The sequence below is a fragment of the Aythya marila genome (assembly GCF_965140915.1).
Source record: "Aythya marila genome assembly, chromosome: 6".
Taxonomy (NCBI): domain Eukaryota; kingdom Metazoa; phylum Chordata; class Aves; order Anseriformes; family Anatidae; genus Aythya; species Aythya marila.
Genome location: NC_139047.1, coordinates 38,146,274 through 38,164,946, shown reverse-complemented (window position 1 = coordinate 38,164,946; position 18,673 = coordinate 38,146,274). Strand labels below are relative to the sequence as shown.

The 18,673-nt window shown below is 42.0% G+C and overlaps 1 protein-coding gene across 3 annotated transcripts in view; it reads right to left on the bottom strand.

Annotated features, from left to right (window-relative positions):
- GALNT13 (polypeptide N-acetylgalactosaminyltransferase 13) overlaps positions 1-17,814 on the bottom strand; it is a gene marked incomplete at its 3' end in the record, with an annotated part of 101,187 nt that extends 83,373 nt beyond the window's left edge. For all 3 annotated transcript variants that reach the window (XM_082762978.1, XM_082762977.1, XM_082762979.1), the window contains exon 1: positions 17,597-17,814. In XM_082762978.1, coding sequence (XP_082619104.1) covers positions 17,597-17,738 — 142 coding nt within the window. In that variant the 5' untranslated portion in view covers positions 17,739-17,814. The remainder of the gene's footprint in view (positions 1-17,596) is intronic.
- Between the last annotated feature and the right edge of the window lie 859 nt (positions 17,815-18,673).

Genomic DNA, 18,673 nt, shown 5'->3' with positions numbered 1-18,673 from the left:
TGGAGGAAAGCAAAAGGCACACACAGGTATACGGGACACCAGCGATGATCGATACAGCACTGTTATTTTTGAAAAGAGCTAACTACACAATAAACTGTGCTTCACAGGCACATTCTTTTCACATAAATCAAGAGCTGATAAAAGAAAAAAAATCCATAAAATCATGTAAAAACTAATTTTCCATTAACAATACACTGCTAATACAGATTTATATTAAAGTCTTTCTATGGTTTATACTGAAAGCTTAGCTTCCTATGGAGCAATCTTTCCTGAAAGATATTCCTGGAAGAGAAGATAGCACAGCTGCGAATGCATAGCTAAGAGCGTACCAAGGTTTCTCATTTAAATGCAAACACCGAGAAAGAAGAACCATAAAAGAAACCAACTCCCATTAAATTAGGACAGTCTTGTAGCTAATGTCTTCCAGCTTGCAACATACTCCAATGGAAAACCTGAACTGTAAAATGGAAATAAAAAGCATTCGCATAATTAAATTATGCGGTATTTCTCTTGTCACTACTTCCCAGCTGAACCCATATGAAATTTTGTTGAGAATCATTTACTTCCCTGAGAAGGTTTTTTTTTTTTTTTTTTTTTTTTTTTAACAATTCCTGCCACATATTAATTGATCTTGTGGAATCCGCACAAAGCCTGCAATACAAAATTGGGAAATTCATCACACTAAGTAAGGCTAGGATGAACGTGCTCACATTAGAAACAAAATTCGCTTACATATTACCCCCTCTCCCTTTACTGGAAGAGCAAACCATCACTGAGTCAGGAACATTGCAATTTTCCATTTAGATTAATTCCCGAGCAGTCTACCCATTGCCAGTGAGGCTGGCAGCACAGCCCCATGGCCAACGGCTGGAAGGGGAGCAAAGAAAGCAAACTTAGAGTGGGGGAACAGGCTGATTTAGTTGGGCTCTCCTTTATTTATTCACGATACACCACTTGGGATGTGCCCATTAATTCTGATCAATGCAGCAATTAAGGAGCTGCAGCAGGCAACAGGCTGGACAAGGTGCACTGTGGCAATCCTGCCCCAAAACCCACCTGAGAAAGAAACCATGGTGGTGGCTGAGACCCTACAGGCTGCTGCCATGGGATCCCGATGAGAAGCCAGCAGTGTGGAAGTGCCACCCCACAGAGCTTCATGTACCACAGCCAGGCTGCAGGCGCCTCTCCCTGCAGGCAGGGCTGCACGCCGTACAGGCACGGGTCTGTAACTATTCCTTAGCCCTAACTACTTTCAAAAATAAATAGAAAAAAAAATACATTAGCCATGAAAATGACTTGGTGAGCCACTGGAGCAGGTTGCCCAGAGAAGATGTGGATGCTCCATCCCTGGAGGTGGTCCTTGAGGTCCCGTCCAACGCAAGCCATCCTGTGATTCTCTCTATAGTTGCAGCTTGGGAAACAGGTCTGCACTGGGCTTTTGTCTCAATTTAGGAGATTACGATTTTCAGGAAGACAAATCGTCCTCTCTGAAGCTCGAGAACCTTCCTCATTTTCATTCTTCCTCATTAGACGAGTGTGGGTTTTTTTTCTATATTAATGACAAAACATCAGTACTCTACTGAAACAAGCACAGCGTTAAATGATGCCTTATATTTAACGTATTCTCTGTGTTCAAATGTAATCAAGGCTAACATTTTGGAAGAGGGTAGCACAGCCCCCCCTCTGCCGAGGCTGGAAGGAAGTACCAAAGTGCCTCCTAAGCGAAGGATTTGGAGGCTTAAATAAACACCCGCTTCTCTCCAGGTCAGCTGAGTACCTCTGCGGTGGGCGGTAATTCCTCTTGATTTACTCCAGTCCTCACAAGGTGCTGAGCTGCAGTTCAGCCTGCATCACCCTCCCAGCCCAGGCTGGCTTGCAGGAGAGCAAGGAGAGGCTGCTGCCCTGCGAGCACCCATCAGCAGCTCCCTTCAGGGATCAGGGCTGTGGGGGCAGCAGCGCTTTGTGCCTGATCACCAGCTTAGCGACCCACCAGGCCTGCCTTAAAAACCTACTTTAAAACTCCAAAAGCAATCCTCATCCCCTATATAACCTCACTTTGTGAGGATGAAGGGGCTGCCATGAGATACCCCAAAAGCCAGATAATCTTGTCAATGGGTTTTGCTTCCTACAGGCTTATCTGACGAGGACTGAATAAGAGGAGTTCCCATTAGGTTGCTGATAGCGGGACCCGTCTCAGGTCAGCCCCACGTGCCCGTTCGCTCCCAAAGCCAAGCAGTGCCAGACATCATCCTGCCCTACCTGCTTATCTCTGGCTTTACAGCTCCTGAGGATCAGGGCTGCAGTCCCATGGGATTACCTCCAGCCCCACAGGCAATAGCTGCAGGAGCCTCAGCACAGGAGGTGGTTCATGCCAAGCACAGCCCCAGGATGACACGGACCCACCGGGACCCCCAGCCCTGGGGAAGGAGCCAGAGCCTCTCCCTGAGGCAAGGCTGCTGTTGGAGCTGTGCTCCTTCTGCCTTGGATGGGCACAAGTGGCACCGCTTGATGCATCCAAACTTGCAAGGAAATTGCCTGCACGTATTTCAAAACGTACCCACAAACAGGGATAAAAATAAGGAGTCTCTAACGAGAAGCAGTTAGATAACAAAGCTGAAATATCAACAACTCCACAGGGCATTAACCGGATTTAGAAAAAAAATGGATGAATGTACAGAATAGACAAAGAAGGTTTGAGAGATGACAGTGACAAAAATTAATCTAGAAAGACAGCAAAAGGACAAGAAATGTGGTGTAAACAAACAAAAAAAAAGCACTTGTAAAATGCAGAAACAGACACCTAGTAGTCAAAAACAATCAGATCTCAGACAAAAGAAAGCCAAAAGCAAAAACGGTTTTGTAGCCAAGCAAATAGTGTGAGAGCACTTGTCAGGGGGAGAAAGCAAAGGAGAAGACATTTCTACCCAAACCCAGTTTAATTATGCTTCAAACATGTACTTCTAAAACTCAGTAAAATCTATTTTCAGCACAGCATGAAGCCTGCAGGAAAACAGACAGACTGCATTTAGAGGATACATAAATATGTTTATTCTTCTGAAGAGGTTTTGTGGGGGTGTGACATCTTGTGTGTGTTTCAGCAGTTCTGTACGGCTGCAACAGATGAGAAAACTAGATTTTGTAAAGCATTAGCTAAATTAATGGATGTGTTAGCATCATCATTATGGTAACACATACTATGGGGTCTAAAGATTAAAAGAAATCAAACAAATTCAAAAGCATCAGCTCCACGAACTACAGTAACAGGTAGCTAAACCAAGCATGAGAATAATTACTCGTGCTCCCTGAAAAGAGCCCATTTAAGAACAAGCATTTCCAACCCGAGGAGCACTGACTGAAGCTGTGACATCCGGGGGAATTTCACATAAACACGGACGGCGAAGCCAAGCACTCAGAGGCTTGAATTCTTCCTGCAGCGCAAAGGAGCTACGTGGACTTGTTTGGAACGATTTCAGAATAATGAAGAGAAAAACAACAAGGTTTAAAACTCAACTAAAATTAATTTTGATGCTATTTGTTAAATAAGTAGGTTAATATTTCTTGCCTCCTAAGAGCCAGCAACATTTCCAAGCATTAATAAGCCTCATAGCGCTCCTCTGTAGCCGTGAAATATCATCGCTGCCATTTAACAGCTGGCACAAACAAGGCGTGCATAAATTCAGGCTCTGCCTGCACCACAGGCACAGCAGTGCTCGAGCACAGCCACAGGGTTTTGGGCACGCTGCTTCCAGAGCACGAGGCAGCGGAACACATGGGACAATGCCTCCCCTGGGGCCAGCGCCATGGGGGTCTGGGGAGCAGCAAAGCAACCCACGTTCCTGTGGCTCCTCTTGGGATGCTCCCCCCAAAACGTCCCAAATAAACCCAATACACCGCAGTGGATCAGAGCTGCCCTGCTTGCTGCCCTCCTCTCCCCGACCTGCGCCGATCACAGATGGCCCCAGCTACAAGGAGACGAGGTGAGCGGCTGACAGCCCTCAGTAATGTGGAATTAATTGTGAGATTATCACCGGGGAATTCCCAGAAGTCCTTCTGTAAATCTCATTACCAGCATCCTAGAGTGCAGGATAAAGCACAGGTGTTTAGTTTACAACACGGTGTTTCCAAGACAGCAAAGGCAGTGTCCACCACGGTACTTTCTGTGGCGCTCCTTCCCTCTGCGTGCAGACGAAACGAGCAGCCCTTCTCTCACCTCCCAGCAGCAGGCTTCACACAGAAGCAGGCAGAGCAAATAAGCTAAGAAAACACCTTCATGTCCCCGCTATTTACGTGGTTTAAAGACAAATAAAAGCTTCCCGTGCCCACCAACCTGCACCAAACACCCACGAAGGCCAAGGTTAGCAAGCCCCCCAGGTGACCCTGCAGCGGGCGATCCAACAGCCGTGCACGGCGCCCACTTTGCAGCCTTGTGCTTCTGCCTGGAACAGAAGCACAGCTGCATAAAAGCCCCATGTTATAAACGAATTTGTAACTTCCCATTGCAACGCAGGCTTCTCACATCCATTGGTGAACTACATTTGTCTCCAACCTTCAACCCAACAGGCACCCACTCACATTTAACAAGCAGAGACAAAACCACAGAGGCGATTGGGGTGTCTGGGCTCGAATGCTCCCACTTACTAGCTCTGTTGCTTCATTTCCTACTTAATTTGTGATCTATATCATTTTCTTTACATATTCATTTCCTTCCAACATGAGGAGGAGAAAGCATTTTATGGACAAATGTATATACTCTAAAAGATCAGCATAGAATTACCCAATACATACCTACCCTGATAAATCTGCAAGTGACATTTGTGGCTTGCTCACAAGAGACCTGAAAAACCTCCTGAACAGATTCTGCCATTACTGGAGACTTTTTTTCATCCACAAGTTCAATGCTTCTGACTGTTCAAGCCTTCTCCGAGATTTTCTTGTTTCTCCTGGGCAGAGGGCCTTGAAGCACAGCACATCTGTGAGCAGAATGATTTCTGATGCTTGGGCTGATATTAACCAGCAGGGATCACAGCCAAGCCAACCCTACAAATCTGCTTCAGAGGCCAGATGACAGTGTTATTCCCAGGCCCACTGGGCTGCAAAGTCCTTCCATCACCCTACCCAAAAGCTTAACTTTGATGACAAGAGTTGAAACTTTTCCTATGAGCCACTCAAAGGAAATCCTAAATTTCATCATCAAATGCGTCCCAAAGCACCGAGATTGCCAGTAGCAGACCGGACAGGACAGCACCAGAACTACAAGCTCAGTATTCTTCCTACTTATTGCTGCTATAACGGCAAGGATTGCACACAATCCAGCCTGAATATCAATTCCACCATTAATTACTGAAAGCCCAAAGCAGAAATTATTTTCAATACAAAATTATGCATACAGGTATTTGCAAGGTAAAATTAAGGCTAACAAATGAAATGGATGGCAGTATTTATCCACGTGCACTGTTGCAAAGGTTGTTTTTAACTGTACCCACTGTGATAATTTAGGAAGGCTTTTTTCCTTCTTTTTCCATACTTAGAGTGTAACAGTTCTGACCATAAAAGCAGTAGGAAACTGAAAATACAGAGTTGGGAGCTCCAAACTGCCACCAAATGCCTGAAACTTCCTCTTGTTGTAGGTCTCCTTGGTGCAGTAATCCACATTAGCAATTACGCTTTCATTCTGGCAGCAGGTTTTAATTATACCTTGTAATACTGCAGAAGAAATAGACTATTAATTTGTGTTCCTAAAGTTGCTGGTTTGGGGTTGGCCTTTTTTTTTTTTTTTTTTTTTTTTTTAAGGAATGGCCATCTCTCTGCCATTTATTAAAGGCACCTGGAAGAGAACCCTAGAGTCCGATGCTTTACCATTTTCTCATCATACTGCCTTCCTATTCAACTTGCCAGCTGTTGTTTCATCACCACACACCTCTTCCTCTGCTGTTTCTCCCTCGGTTGCATGGACCAAGGAGCTGCAGAGAGCCACTGCTGAGGGTAAGGTGAGCAAGAGATGGGGCAGCCCTATTGTGCTCAGCACCATACCCCACTGCAAGCACCCAGCACATTGCAAGATGCAAAAGGAGAATGGGCAGAGGCATAAAACAGTCACAGGAGAGCAGAGGAAGGCGGCTGCTTGCTCTAAAAACAACACCTAGAGGCTTTGAATAGCTGCCAGAATGCTGTGAGTGGCAGAGGCGTATCTGCCTGTGGGCTCACCAGCAGCAAGAGAGCCACCCCGCATCTTTTTCCTCCTGCAGGCAGAAAAACCTCAGCGTAGAAGGCAGAGCCCCAGGAGGCAGGGATCTGAGCTGCCCATGGAGGCTGCTGGCAGCGCTCACCCCATCGTGGTGCTCCAAGGGCTCGCAGAAGACAGACCTGCAAGCTACGGCCCTAGATAAATGAACGGGACTTTTAAGTGAACCTACACCCAATGTTCATTTTACGTAGGTAAGGTTTTATAAGATGTGTTTCCTACCATAGTAGAAGGGATGATAACTGAAAAAAGAATCACGCTGAGTAATTTTAATACATTTCAATGGTTTGTGCCTTTATTCCTCATACCACAGACCCCTGTTAACAGCGGATACGCCAAGGCCGGTTTATTTTAGCTGAATTTAAGATGCCCAACATAGTCACTGGGAAGCAATTCTTTTCTCTCAGGCTCATTCCTTCACCATGCCATAAAACTCACACAAGATAAACAGCATTTAGTACCGGAGCATCTGCCCTGCCTAATTTGAGGTTCACAGCTCTGGCAGTTTTTCTTTTCTTTTTGAAAGCAATGTCAGAGCAGCTTCTAAACCTACAGAAAGTCACAAGCGTTCCCACAAGAAACTTATTTCAAGCACAACAGTTTAATTAGAGCTGACAGAGCCAGCAGTTAAAGGCAGCTGAAGAGCTCCCAGTGCAGAGGTAGCAACAGTGCTCTCCTTCGGCACCAGCACCCGCAGAGCTGCGAGTACCAGGCACAAAACCTGGGTGCTTAAAACAAAATAACTTAAAATATTCTTGCAGGATAGTCAGTATTTAAATGTAGATGCTTTTTTACACAGCATATATCCCAATTTCATTGTCTTGCCATGGCATGCAATGAGGATTAAGCACTCAGGACTATATAGGCATAAATAATTATGACACCAAACACAGAATCCTTGAGGAAATTAAAGGAAATGCTTAGAGGAAATGTTTGGAAGATTAAAGATGTGTATTGCTGATAAACAGCAGCAGGCCTTTGAGGCACTGAAACAAACAAACAGCCACCAGCTATGCTCCTTGAGCAGCTGACAAAAAGCAATGTGATTTACCCGCACGCTGGTGCCAGCCGCTGAAGCTGCCCGTGCTATAGCCATGGCACATTTGACTCAAAATTGTCATTTCCACCGAGTAGCAAAACGAGGCAAATTGGCGTTTTATGAAGTTTAAAATAGGATAATTTAATGCGGTTAAATTTTAAGACTATCAAAAGAGGAACCAACTGCTGAACCCGTCAGCACCAAGGTCCCAGGATGCTGTACTTAAACTTCTGATTTCCCCTGGAATAGCAAATAGGAGAAATTGTCATTACATAAAGCCTAAAACAAGTGAATTTAACACGCTTCAATTATTCCTACACCATGAAAGACTGACAATTATTCATTTTTTTCTAAAAAAAGCACTCATCGCTTAAGGGAGAAGGTCTTTCATGATTAGAGTGTATCTGGCTTTCAGATATCGGCATTACACGAGGCAGATTGCTCTTGCAATCCAACACACTCTGGAATTCTCTCTGTGCATTTTATCCCTGTATCACAGCTGCATCGGCTACAATAATTGCGCCCTGTGTCATATTAGGGAGGCCTACAAGTGGGGGTCTTCTTGTTTTTTTTTTTAAAAAACGTTGCTTGTCACAGCCCCTAAGAAAACTTGGACACAAACTTGGAAACTTGGACAACACACAGCTTTACAGCTTTTGCTGAGACAGCACCACCTCTGCACAGGTCTTGTAATGTTAAGTTATAAAGAACAAGGGCTTTAGATTAAAGGCTTTATGATTGGAAAATGTCATTTATTAAATAAAATTATAGGATAAAATTACCTCGTATTTACAACGCAATCCTATCGGCAAATCTATGCAGAAGCATCCCATGAATTTTAAAAGTAAATGCACTGCAAGACCTGTAACCTTTGAATCTCCACACAAAGCCAGCCTTGGAAATAAACGAGCTTAATTTCATTTATTACTATTCTTGAAAAGCACTCATGTTCTTTGTAAATACTCCCAGTACCTGGTACCTTTTTTATTTATTTTAATGAAAAATGAGAACTCTTCACAGGTGTTTAACCACATGATCACTGCCCAATGGCAAAGTGTTAGAAATTCAGTTTGAATAGAAAAAAAAAAACAGAGGCTAAGCACTAATGCATCCCTGCACTTTTACAAACAGAATGCTCCTTTACAAAATAAATACCCCTTAACTAAATACTAGTTTTTCATACTTGAAAACATTCCACAACATAGTACAGTGAATATATCCCTTCAGCACGGTGCCGGCTTGCTGCTGACCACTGTACTTCCAGAACAGAATTTGACAAACCGCTGCTTAAATTAATACAAAATAACACTTTCCATGTATTATTTCTTTGACTGCAGCAGGGTGTACAAATAGGCATTCTGCATATAAAAACACTTTCCAGACAATTAGATTTGAAAATATCTAACATTTAAGAGCAAGCTGTGCAAACAGCAGAACAGGAAATTACTGGAAAGCCAAGGCTTTCTGTTTTTGGTTTTTTGTTTTTTTTTTTTCAGGAATATTAGAAAGAATATAACGAATGTGTCAGTACCAGTTTCAGCCAGCACACGGACAGCTTTCCATGAACCCCTGCTTCACGTGGAAGGGAGGGATGAGGCACTGCAGCCTTAAATAGCAAATGTACAACACACGCTAATTCCAGCAGCACGGTGCCAGCTTCATGTGTAAAAACTACAACACAGAAGACACTTGGATCCATTGAGAAAACCTTATTAAACCTTATTAAAAAGTGTTACTGGGCTAATAGATCAGCCTTGTACTTACTCCTACAAGCCTGGAAATGAAACTTCACTGATAATTGAGTCATATTTCTTGCTTTGTACATTTAAGAAATGCCTTCCCTACCAAATGTATGTTGTGATTCCTCTTAAAAGGTTTCTTGGCTGGCCAGATTTTTGTAAACTTTATAGCAGGTGCTGTCTTCTCTCGATGAAAGGGTTGTCTTTGTAAGGATACTACAGGAAGGAGCAGCCGAGGACCAAGAAGACATCGCCATGCACACTTGCCCCTTGCAGCACTTCCCTGGGCAGCGACTTCGTGTTGCACTGGAGCACACAAGCTGATTCCCAAAGCACTGCTGCAGGCTGGTTTTGGATGTAGCATGGCTACAGAGTGTGTAATTAATGGCAGCTCGTGGGACGCCAGGGCTATTCCACCAGGACCTGGAGCAGGAGGAGCACCACTGCCAGCACCTACCAGGGTGGCACGAGGATGGGACGGTCACACCGAGGCAGCCCGCTGTGACACACAGCTCAACACCAAGCATTTTGGGGTTTCATGTTTCCAGTTTATTTCCAGCTTCCTCAGAGCCCTAACAAAGCTGCACACCACAAGGCAAAAAGACGAATTTCCACGTAACTACAGAACTGTGTCATGTTTTAGTCAAACCCAGCAAATACATGGAGCAGGAATAGTTCTAGGAAAGTCAGGAAAGACAACTAGGAAAGAGACCATGTGCAAAATCTAATTAATTACTGGAAGCAGGGTGCAACACACTGCTAAAGCCTTTTACTTCTCCACAAGCAAAAACTTCCCCAAATGTAATAGAAAATGTGCTAAGAGACTACGGGATGAATTGGGAGGGGGGTTGTTGGGTTTGGTTGAGCACTGACATTAACAAGTTCTGTGCGGATAGCCCAAAAAAAAAAAATAATACTTTTCCATATATTTCTAGGTAATTTTTTTAATGTTTGAATAAAAATAATTGAACTTTTATATATTTAATATTTCTTTTTAGCCTCAGAAAAGCTTTTAACTATTTAGAATAAAACTCAATACAGAGGTGTCAGAAGTCAGACCAGTTGGATGCAGAAATTCTCCCCAGTGCACTGTTACTGTACTACCACAGAGCTTAGCCTTGGAGTGCCTCCTAGGTCCCTCTCATTAAGCTGTAGGCCTTTTATAACCAATTAAAAAAAGGTGAACGAGACCTTTGCACCACCAGTAGTTGACATATCACAGAGGGCACAGAACACCAGACGGTATTCTGTGTCTCATTCCTGAGAATACATTTTTCTTCATGGCAACCTGATGATAAGAGTCTGTGGGGTTTTCTTTTATTATTATTTTATTAATTTATTTTTAATACAGACTAGATCCCAAGGACAAGCAGGATGACATTGGAATAAATTTCACTCTGATTCTTTTTCTCTTTATTATGCAAATGAATGCACGCTGTAGCTTGTCAGGTTTGGCAATCAAGGCCCTTGAGAATGTCTGTAGCTAAAAACTTTCATTACAGCATACACACGACAGCTACTAAAACCAGCCTCGAAGAATTGCATTCAGATATATAAACAATCAGGGCCTTACAACAGATACTATGATTTGTAATTGTTATTCAAATTCCAAACTGTACTACTACTGAGAAACAGAACTGAAAAGTACTTCTCAGCGATAAATCCAATTTCTTATCATTAATACTACTTGAGATAAAAAAACTAGCAATCATAAAAGCAGGGGCTGAAATCTTGTGTCATAAAAATCCTTCTCCTCTCTTGCAAAATGGAAGAGTTGCAGCATATTGGGTGGCACGTCATGTTTGGTTGTTATTATGTTACATGACTTCTCAGTAATTCTGATTTCTCCAGCATTTTGTTGCATTTCTTAAAACCTATACAGAACTCAGTCAGGATGGAAAATCACTCTGCTGTGCTGAAGTCTTGAACAGTAAGAGATTCAACTGCACTGTATAATTTGTAGAACAATGTAAGGATTGTTTAAAACTGCATTAAGAGAGGCTCTGACGGCAGTCTGAGCTTCATATTTTTCAGGCTCAGTTCTTGCAAAGAGACTTGAGCACACTGACACTATTTGCAGAGCTTCCCGAAATCAATGGAGCTTCATTCAAGCGCTAGAACCGTGGCATCAATAACAAGAAAGGAGTCATAATTTATAGACAATACCCATTATAAAAGCTTCTGATGCTGCAAGTACACACAGCTTCCACAAATCTTTTTTAGCTTTCATAAAACTAAGGTATTAATTGTCAATGAGTTTTGCAAGCAAGTCGGTCTACCAGGTGACATGTACTTTGCAGAAAGAAAGGTTGGTGTCTGAAAAGAATTTCCACTAATCTTGTGATTCACCTGCTGAACATAAAAAGGAAACCTATAAACCTGCAGTGCAGCTGGAGGGCACATTCTGCCACTGCCAAAAAGTTGATCTGAAAAAAAATATATATCTGTTTCTGTTAATCCTATTAAAAATAACTTGCAAATGCTCAGCAGAGCTAAAAGAATGCCATTTTCTTCAGCCTTGCAATACCGTTTACATTTCTTGCTATCAGGATACCTCCTGTTAGTGGGGAAAGTATTAGTTACAGCCCTAAAGTCTCCCTCTCCTGTGCTCCCCACGTGCAAACACATACGCCACGCAGTGACAAGCATCCCCAGTCAGTCTAACCTGGCTGTCTTGAACAAAAGCTCTGAAGTAGAGTATCTGTTTCTAAGAATGATGATACCAAAAATCCTGTCCATCCTCAACAAGCAATCCTGTATTTCCCTTATTTTCAAGTTTTTAAAGGTTCATGTTTTTGTAATCAAGATTTTATATTAAATATACATCACTAAAAACAGTAACTTTTTATCTATGGGTGGTAGCAAATTATCAACAATGTACATGAAATCTATTTTTCTTTTATACTTTTAGACATTAAAAAAATAAGCTGTTACTGGCAAAATGCTCGCAGTTATTAAAAATATGCAGCCCCAACCATCAAAGGCATGTCCACGTCTACACTTTATTTATGAACACAACCTTGACAAATGCTTCTGGTGCTAAGTAAGATTAAATGCAAACGCAAAAAGCTTCCCTGAAAATAAGAAATAACACCAAATAAGGCTAAAGGAATAACAAATAATACAACCTGATATGCTCTACCTGCTAACAAAGTTGAGATGAGCTAGGCCTCTCCTCTTACACTTGGAGAATTCTCACTAGGCTTTCCAGGGGCTTCTGGCAAGTCATCCGGATATTAGGGATAATGCTGTCAGTCAGGCATTTTTACACTTCAAAACAGCGTGGGAGATTGAAGAGAAACAAAAATAAACAAGCCAAAAACAAAACAACAGTTTATACCCTTCTCAATTAAAATCTGTAATGCGATGTAAATTCACACTTTACTCGTACCTCTAGGGTATAAGACAAGCTTCTGTACATGCAAGCTTTCACTCTGATTTACAAAACATCACCTGGAAAGCTAAGAATAACCTATAAAAGCCACAGTAAGGGGAGAGGCAGGAAGAGTGGGGGAGTAGATGCATATTTCAACAAATAATCCCAGGGCTGACAACTCCAAGTTCCCAGAGAGCTTTGAAGTGCAGCCCTGCCACGTGCTGCTCCAGATACCCAGCTGGGGGGCTGCAAGGGAGAGCAGGATCTCAGTTGTATCACCACTGTGCCATTGCTGTCAGCTCCCACCGATGGAAAGTGCTCCTGACATCTTCCAATATTTGAATATTTACTGGCAACAATTGAAAAAATGTAGTTTTCAGCACTCACTGCACAATTCCGCTAGATATTTGCGCACTAACTGGTTACTACAATAAAGTCAAGCATTATAAAGGCACTCGGACTGACTGGGAGAGAAGGAAGGCGTTTCACTAGGCTTGGCTTGAGCCACTACTCCAAGATGTACGCTGTAGGTACACACCTAAAACCCACTGGGTGCATGGTGCATGATGCACACACACCTGTGCACAGAACACGCAGCCTCTCCAGGAGACACAAGTCCCACTTCCAAAGAGACTCATTTACCAAGTCCCATTCCACAAGAGAAAGAGCACAGGAGAGCTTGGCAGGCGTTCTTCTAATGTCAAATCTTCAAATGTCATAAATAAGTCAGCAGGGAGCTCTGGAAGGGCATTGCTCCTGTAAGGGGTACCCGCCAGCTGACCTGCAGCCTGCTGGGGCACGTGCAGCTTTCTGGCAGGAGCCTGGGCCTTCAGTGACACCAAATCTCTCAGTAAAGAAGTTGGTTTTCTTTCTTTTTTTATTCTTTAATAAAGTTTGCAATCAGAAAAAAGATGCCTGCTATGCTACAGTTTTCCCCTCACCATGCATTTTCTTGAACTGCCTGATGAAGATCTATAAATTATCCTAATGTGTTGTCACAATATCCAAATCAGCTCTTCAGATTTTATTTGTCAACAAATTTGTGACAAGACTTCAGTGCAATGTACATATTCATCCATCTATTAAATCCTTATGGCATGCTATTAAAAATCTTTGCTCCCATTGTTTTTGCAGACGGTGCCATGCATGCAGTAATCTGGCAGATAAACACGTTACCACGGCAACTGCCAAAATGAATGCCTTATTTTCTAAACTTGGCCATAACCCCAAACTTTTAATACAGCATCCAAACGTTTCATTCACTCGCTTTACATGCTCACAACAGACCCTTTCTCTCCAAATATAGAGATACATTGCAGGATCTGAATAGGTGAACTTTCCTCTTACACGGAGTTTTCCTCAAAACAGCATTTTAATAACTCATACCGACCTTATGACAAGTCCTTTTGTAGTTCCTGAGAACACGGTTAATAACACAGAAACAGCAAACCGCATAACAACCCCAGACACCAAAATCTTAAAGATTCGTCACTGTGAAAATCTAAAGCACAGTCACATTACAGAGCTGCACGGAAAACATTATTCATGTTGCAAAGGCAAGCATTCAAAATTCCAATTCCATCTCATTACTCACACTCACTTTAATTAAAATAATCACACCTTCTTAAAAATTACTGTTTCAATCACGGCACACGCTCCTCATTTGATTGTTGGCAGAGCAAGACTTCACTTCCCCCAAGCCCACCACGTATTTTCTAAAAGCTTCTATGCAAGAATCGCCTTCAAAGACAGTTTTCAAAACAAAAATACTAAATTTAACTAACAATTTGGGTTTTGAAGCTAAAAATCAGAGGTTTTTCTGCAGTAAAGTCTAGCCCCAATGGGTGGCGTCTTCACCTGGGCTCACACACACGGCTGAAATAAGGAGGAGGCCACAGCAACCACATAAAAGAAGCCCTATGGGACACTCAGAATTACTACAATTTGTAGAGAATTAAAACAAAGATTAACTGATAAGATGCCAGGCTGTCCAGCTGCCTTGGCTTAAACAGCATCTCCTTTGCTGTAAGCTTGTTGTGCTTAGTAAACCAACTTCTAGTCCGCGTGTAAGAAGGGCTTCTGCTTTAAATCTCAAAAAGATTACTTCAAGCAGACCTGAGAGCATCATGTCCTGCCAGTTGCAGTTACTGTGTGGTTCAGAAGAACCATCTGCTGGGAATATTCGATTGAACACAATTAATTCACAACAGAAAACTGCACTTGCAGTCTAGTCCTTGAGCCAGATCCCTTTCCACCTACCTCTGCCAATTGCAACCTATTGCAAAAATATATAAAACCCACAACAACACAGACCTCACAACCATGGAGCTGTCCATAAAAACTCATGTGAAACAGAACTGTTATTCCTACTAGTACTGGTTTTGGGGGAAGGTTTGGTGGAGTTAGTTTTGGGGGGGGTGGAGGAGGGACTCACCAATTTTTTCCTTCCCTTAGGAGCTGGCTCAGCCGGGGTGTTGAGTGCTGTGCCTTGCCTCTGGCTGCTTCCCATACCCAAGCAAGCCATGGCTGTTGCTTTTGTTGGAAGGACAGCACAGCCAGGGAGGAGGAGAGGGAGTCCTTGCAGTGGTGGGCCCCCTCTCTGCTAGCATGAGCACTCTGAGCACTGCCCTGTCCCCTTCCAGCACAGCGAGCTGGCTGCCCTGTTCTGCTGCAGGTTGGGGAGAGGCCAGACCCTGCTTCCAGTTAACATGATGCTCTCCATAAAACCTGTACCTCTCCTAGAGCTATCCTGAAGTTATGTAGGTATGGTCAGAACTACTCAATCTCCTGACATTCATGCTAGAGCCCTAGTTTGCAGGGCAGCCTCCAGGCCCTTGTGCAGCTGGCTGCAAGACTTAAAGCAGCTCTGGGAACGGGGAGAGCGTGCAGCTCTGCTGGCTGCTCGTGGAAGGGCTTCCAGCTCTGTCTGATGTATGTCCTGGGAACCTGCTCCTGTCCAATAAATCCTGAGCAGGTGATGATGCTGCATTAAGCTTCTCGACGTACATTCAGCCATGTAAGCAGAAAAGTCAGGAGCAAGCAGCGAAGGAAGAACTTGCCCCTCTGGGTGCAGAGCCTACACTGCAGGGAAGCAGCACTGCTTAATTAGGGCAACGCTTGCAAGTTGTTACCCAATGCCACTAACCCGATGCAGAGACAGCTCGCTGTTGTATCACCCAGCTCCCATACGTACCACTTGTACACTTCTCCATGCACAGCGAGACATCAGAGGGGATTTCTGACAGCCGCGTCCCAGCCTACAAACCAGCACTGCCGACATTTCACATCTACAGTGAAGTTGTCTTCATGAATCATTTACAACGCAGTAATTATGACTAAAAAGGCACGGAAAGTTTACCTCTTTTACCTCTAAACACACTCTGTGTAAGCAGAATCTTTCCTCTCTAATCTTAAGGGTGACTTCAAATACTGCATTACCATGGCTCATTTAAATTTATCAGTATGGTGACTATTGTTGTCATATACACACACACACACATTCTTATGTGCTTAAATACTGTAATTATATTGCTTTTTCTGTTTACAGATAATCTATATCCTCGGAGCTATAAATGGCATATTTGCCAATCTAAAACAAAGATGATGGTACAGAAGCAGGTACTTTACAGGAAAAGAAAAAAAAAGTGATACACCTAATTTCTACCATAATAGCTCATGAGGTTTACAGTAAAGAGAAGTTAGTACCCTGTTGGATGGGAAGCTAGAAATGCTATCATAAATTTTTGCAACTGCTCCACCAGAACACACAATTTCAGCAGAAACAGAAAATTTTTTGCAAGATCTCCATAACAAAGCAAAACACTACACTGATTTTGTTTTATTTTCAGCACATTCACGGGCATGGCAATAGATATCACTATGTATAACAGCAAAAATATTTAGGGCACTGAATAAAACCACAAGTCAGATAAGCTAAGCGTGGATTTAGGGGACTGGAATCCAAGATTTGCTCAAAACCACACACACTTACTTGGAGCTGTCCGTATAGTACTTCAGGACCATAAAAAGCAAAGCACTATTTTATCCTTAATTTTTGATCAGATAAACTTTTTTCCCCATTATGTTCCCTCAAGGCAGCAGCCTTCTAGAATTTCAGTAATATGACAAAAAGAAACATGCAATCAATTCCCAATAAAACTGTGCCACGTCTTCACATGCTGCATACACCTTCATAATGTTGCAAACAGCACTATAATCAAAATGTTCTTCAGGGATCACAGAACAATATGCAAAGTGTAGCATCAGATTCAATACTGCATTTACCAGGCTTTCAAGTAGAAAGGTTATAGATTCAAAATAATTTGGTTCTCAAAACTGAGAGCAAGCAGCAGCAGTGCTCCTTGTACACAGAGATGGGGTTTCCGCATGGAGATTCTAACCAGCACTCAACGGGGAATTCAGGAAATTCAATGCAAAAGCATCATTTCAAGCAGCCCAAGGAACAGAGTACTTTAAAATGAAAAGTCCAGTATTGCACAATAGTTTGCCAACCAAAAAAAGTGAACAAAGGGTAAATTCACACTTAATTCCAGATTCCAATTAAAAATTTAAAGTTTTCCAATTCCAATTTATATTTGAGTGGTGGCAGCAGTGGCATATGTCAGTGTTGTTGTTTTTTTAACCTAGATTTACTTTTTTAGAAGTTAATAATGTTCAAATAAAATTTATCATTTTAATATTAAATATTTTTCTTCACAAATTATCTGATTACATAGCGAAAAGGTCAACCAATTAAAGACATTTCAGAAAGTGTAATTGACTGAAGGAATCCCAATGTTTACTCCAAAAGTAATAATAAGAGTTTAAAAGCAAGCTTACAGGTAAGTACATTTCACAAATGAAAAAGGAATCACAGAACATCAACTCTTTTTATAGGTCGAATGCCTTCTGTTTAAAAAAGGATATAAAAAAGGAACTTAATATAATTACTTTTTTTTTTTTTCTACTACATATCACACATTTTATATTGTTTTTGCTGAAAGAACATACAAGACTCAGCCTTCATTACAGCAAAAGGTCAGATACTAAGATATCTGGAAATAAAACAAAGTACTTCAGATCCTGGTATTTTCTCTGTTTGAATTGGAAAAATAATTTAGAAAGTACAGAGAATAATATGGGGCCAAATAATTAAAAGATGTATCTATGACCTTCAAAAATAGCTTAGACTTGGCACTTACCCCTCAGAGCAGGCAGCAGAGACCTCTCTTTCTTGTCATCACATTTATTACATTCACTGAAGTATAAAAGCAAAAAGACGTCCACAAGTACCCACATGAGAGAAGTGGCTAGAACCACCTTGCAGTAAACAAATCTCCTCATTGCTTTTCTTTGTCGCTAGCTAAATTGTCAAAGAAAGACTGCAGTTGCTGAGATGTATCAACTCCCACAGTTAAAATCCAACAGGAAAGCAGAGACAGGCATCCCACTGCAATTAAAAGAAAAAAAAGGTCATGTTTAGCTCAGAAGTACACACAACCTGAATTGAAAAAAACACATACGTCTTAACACTGCATTTTTATTTCAAGTATTTGTTTAATTCCCTATATGCGGGTACCTTTCTGTTTTCCAACACAAGCTAAAGCTTTTTTTTACCATTTCCCCATGAATAGCAACCTTTTAAACTCGCATACTGCATGGGGAGTCTCCATAGATGCCTGCATTTAGAAGCACAATACTTTAATCATTCTAATGATATATATCAGCATTCTAATGCAATGTAACAAATTTTAATAAAGAGCACACAAAAGGCCAAAGTAGTGCTAATAGATTGTGCTAACCAATATTCATCATTTTGCTGAACGTTAGACATTAACACAAAGAACAGAAGTTTCCTTTTTCCTCAAAGGAAGAGTTTATAATGCTATTTTAAATAAGTTCTCTGAAGACTAGAAGCACTTTTTTTTTTTTCAAATCTTGCATATAAAAAAAATTGCACACAGCCTTACCACCAAACACACCTGCAAGAGAATACGGCACTTCCCCATCTGCATGTTTAGGCTCTTGTATGAAATTTGGTCAACAAAAGCTAAGTGTGAGTGTCCCCGTAGCTAGTCTCTAATTTACGAAGCTATGTTGAGAGCATATTTAAACACTGTACTCTTACCATTATAAACTGCATTTCATGTCAGAAGTGGGAGCTTTTCTTCGGCTGTGTTCCCAAGGCGCTGCCTCAGCACCGAGCCACTGGATACCCTTCCAAGTGCCTGTAAAACACAAACAGAAGGCATCCTTACCACCTGACTGCCTTTTCTAGA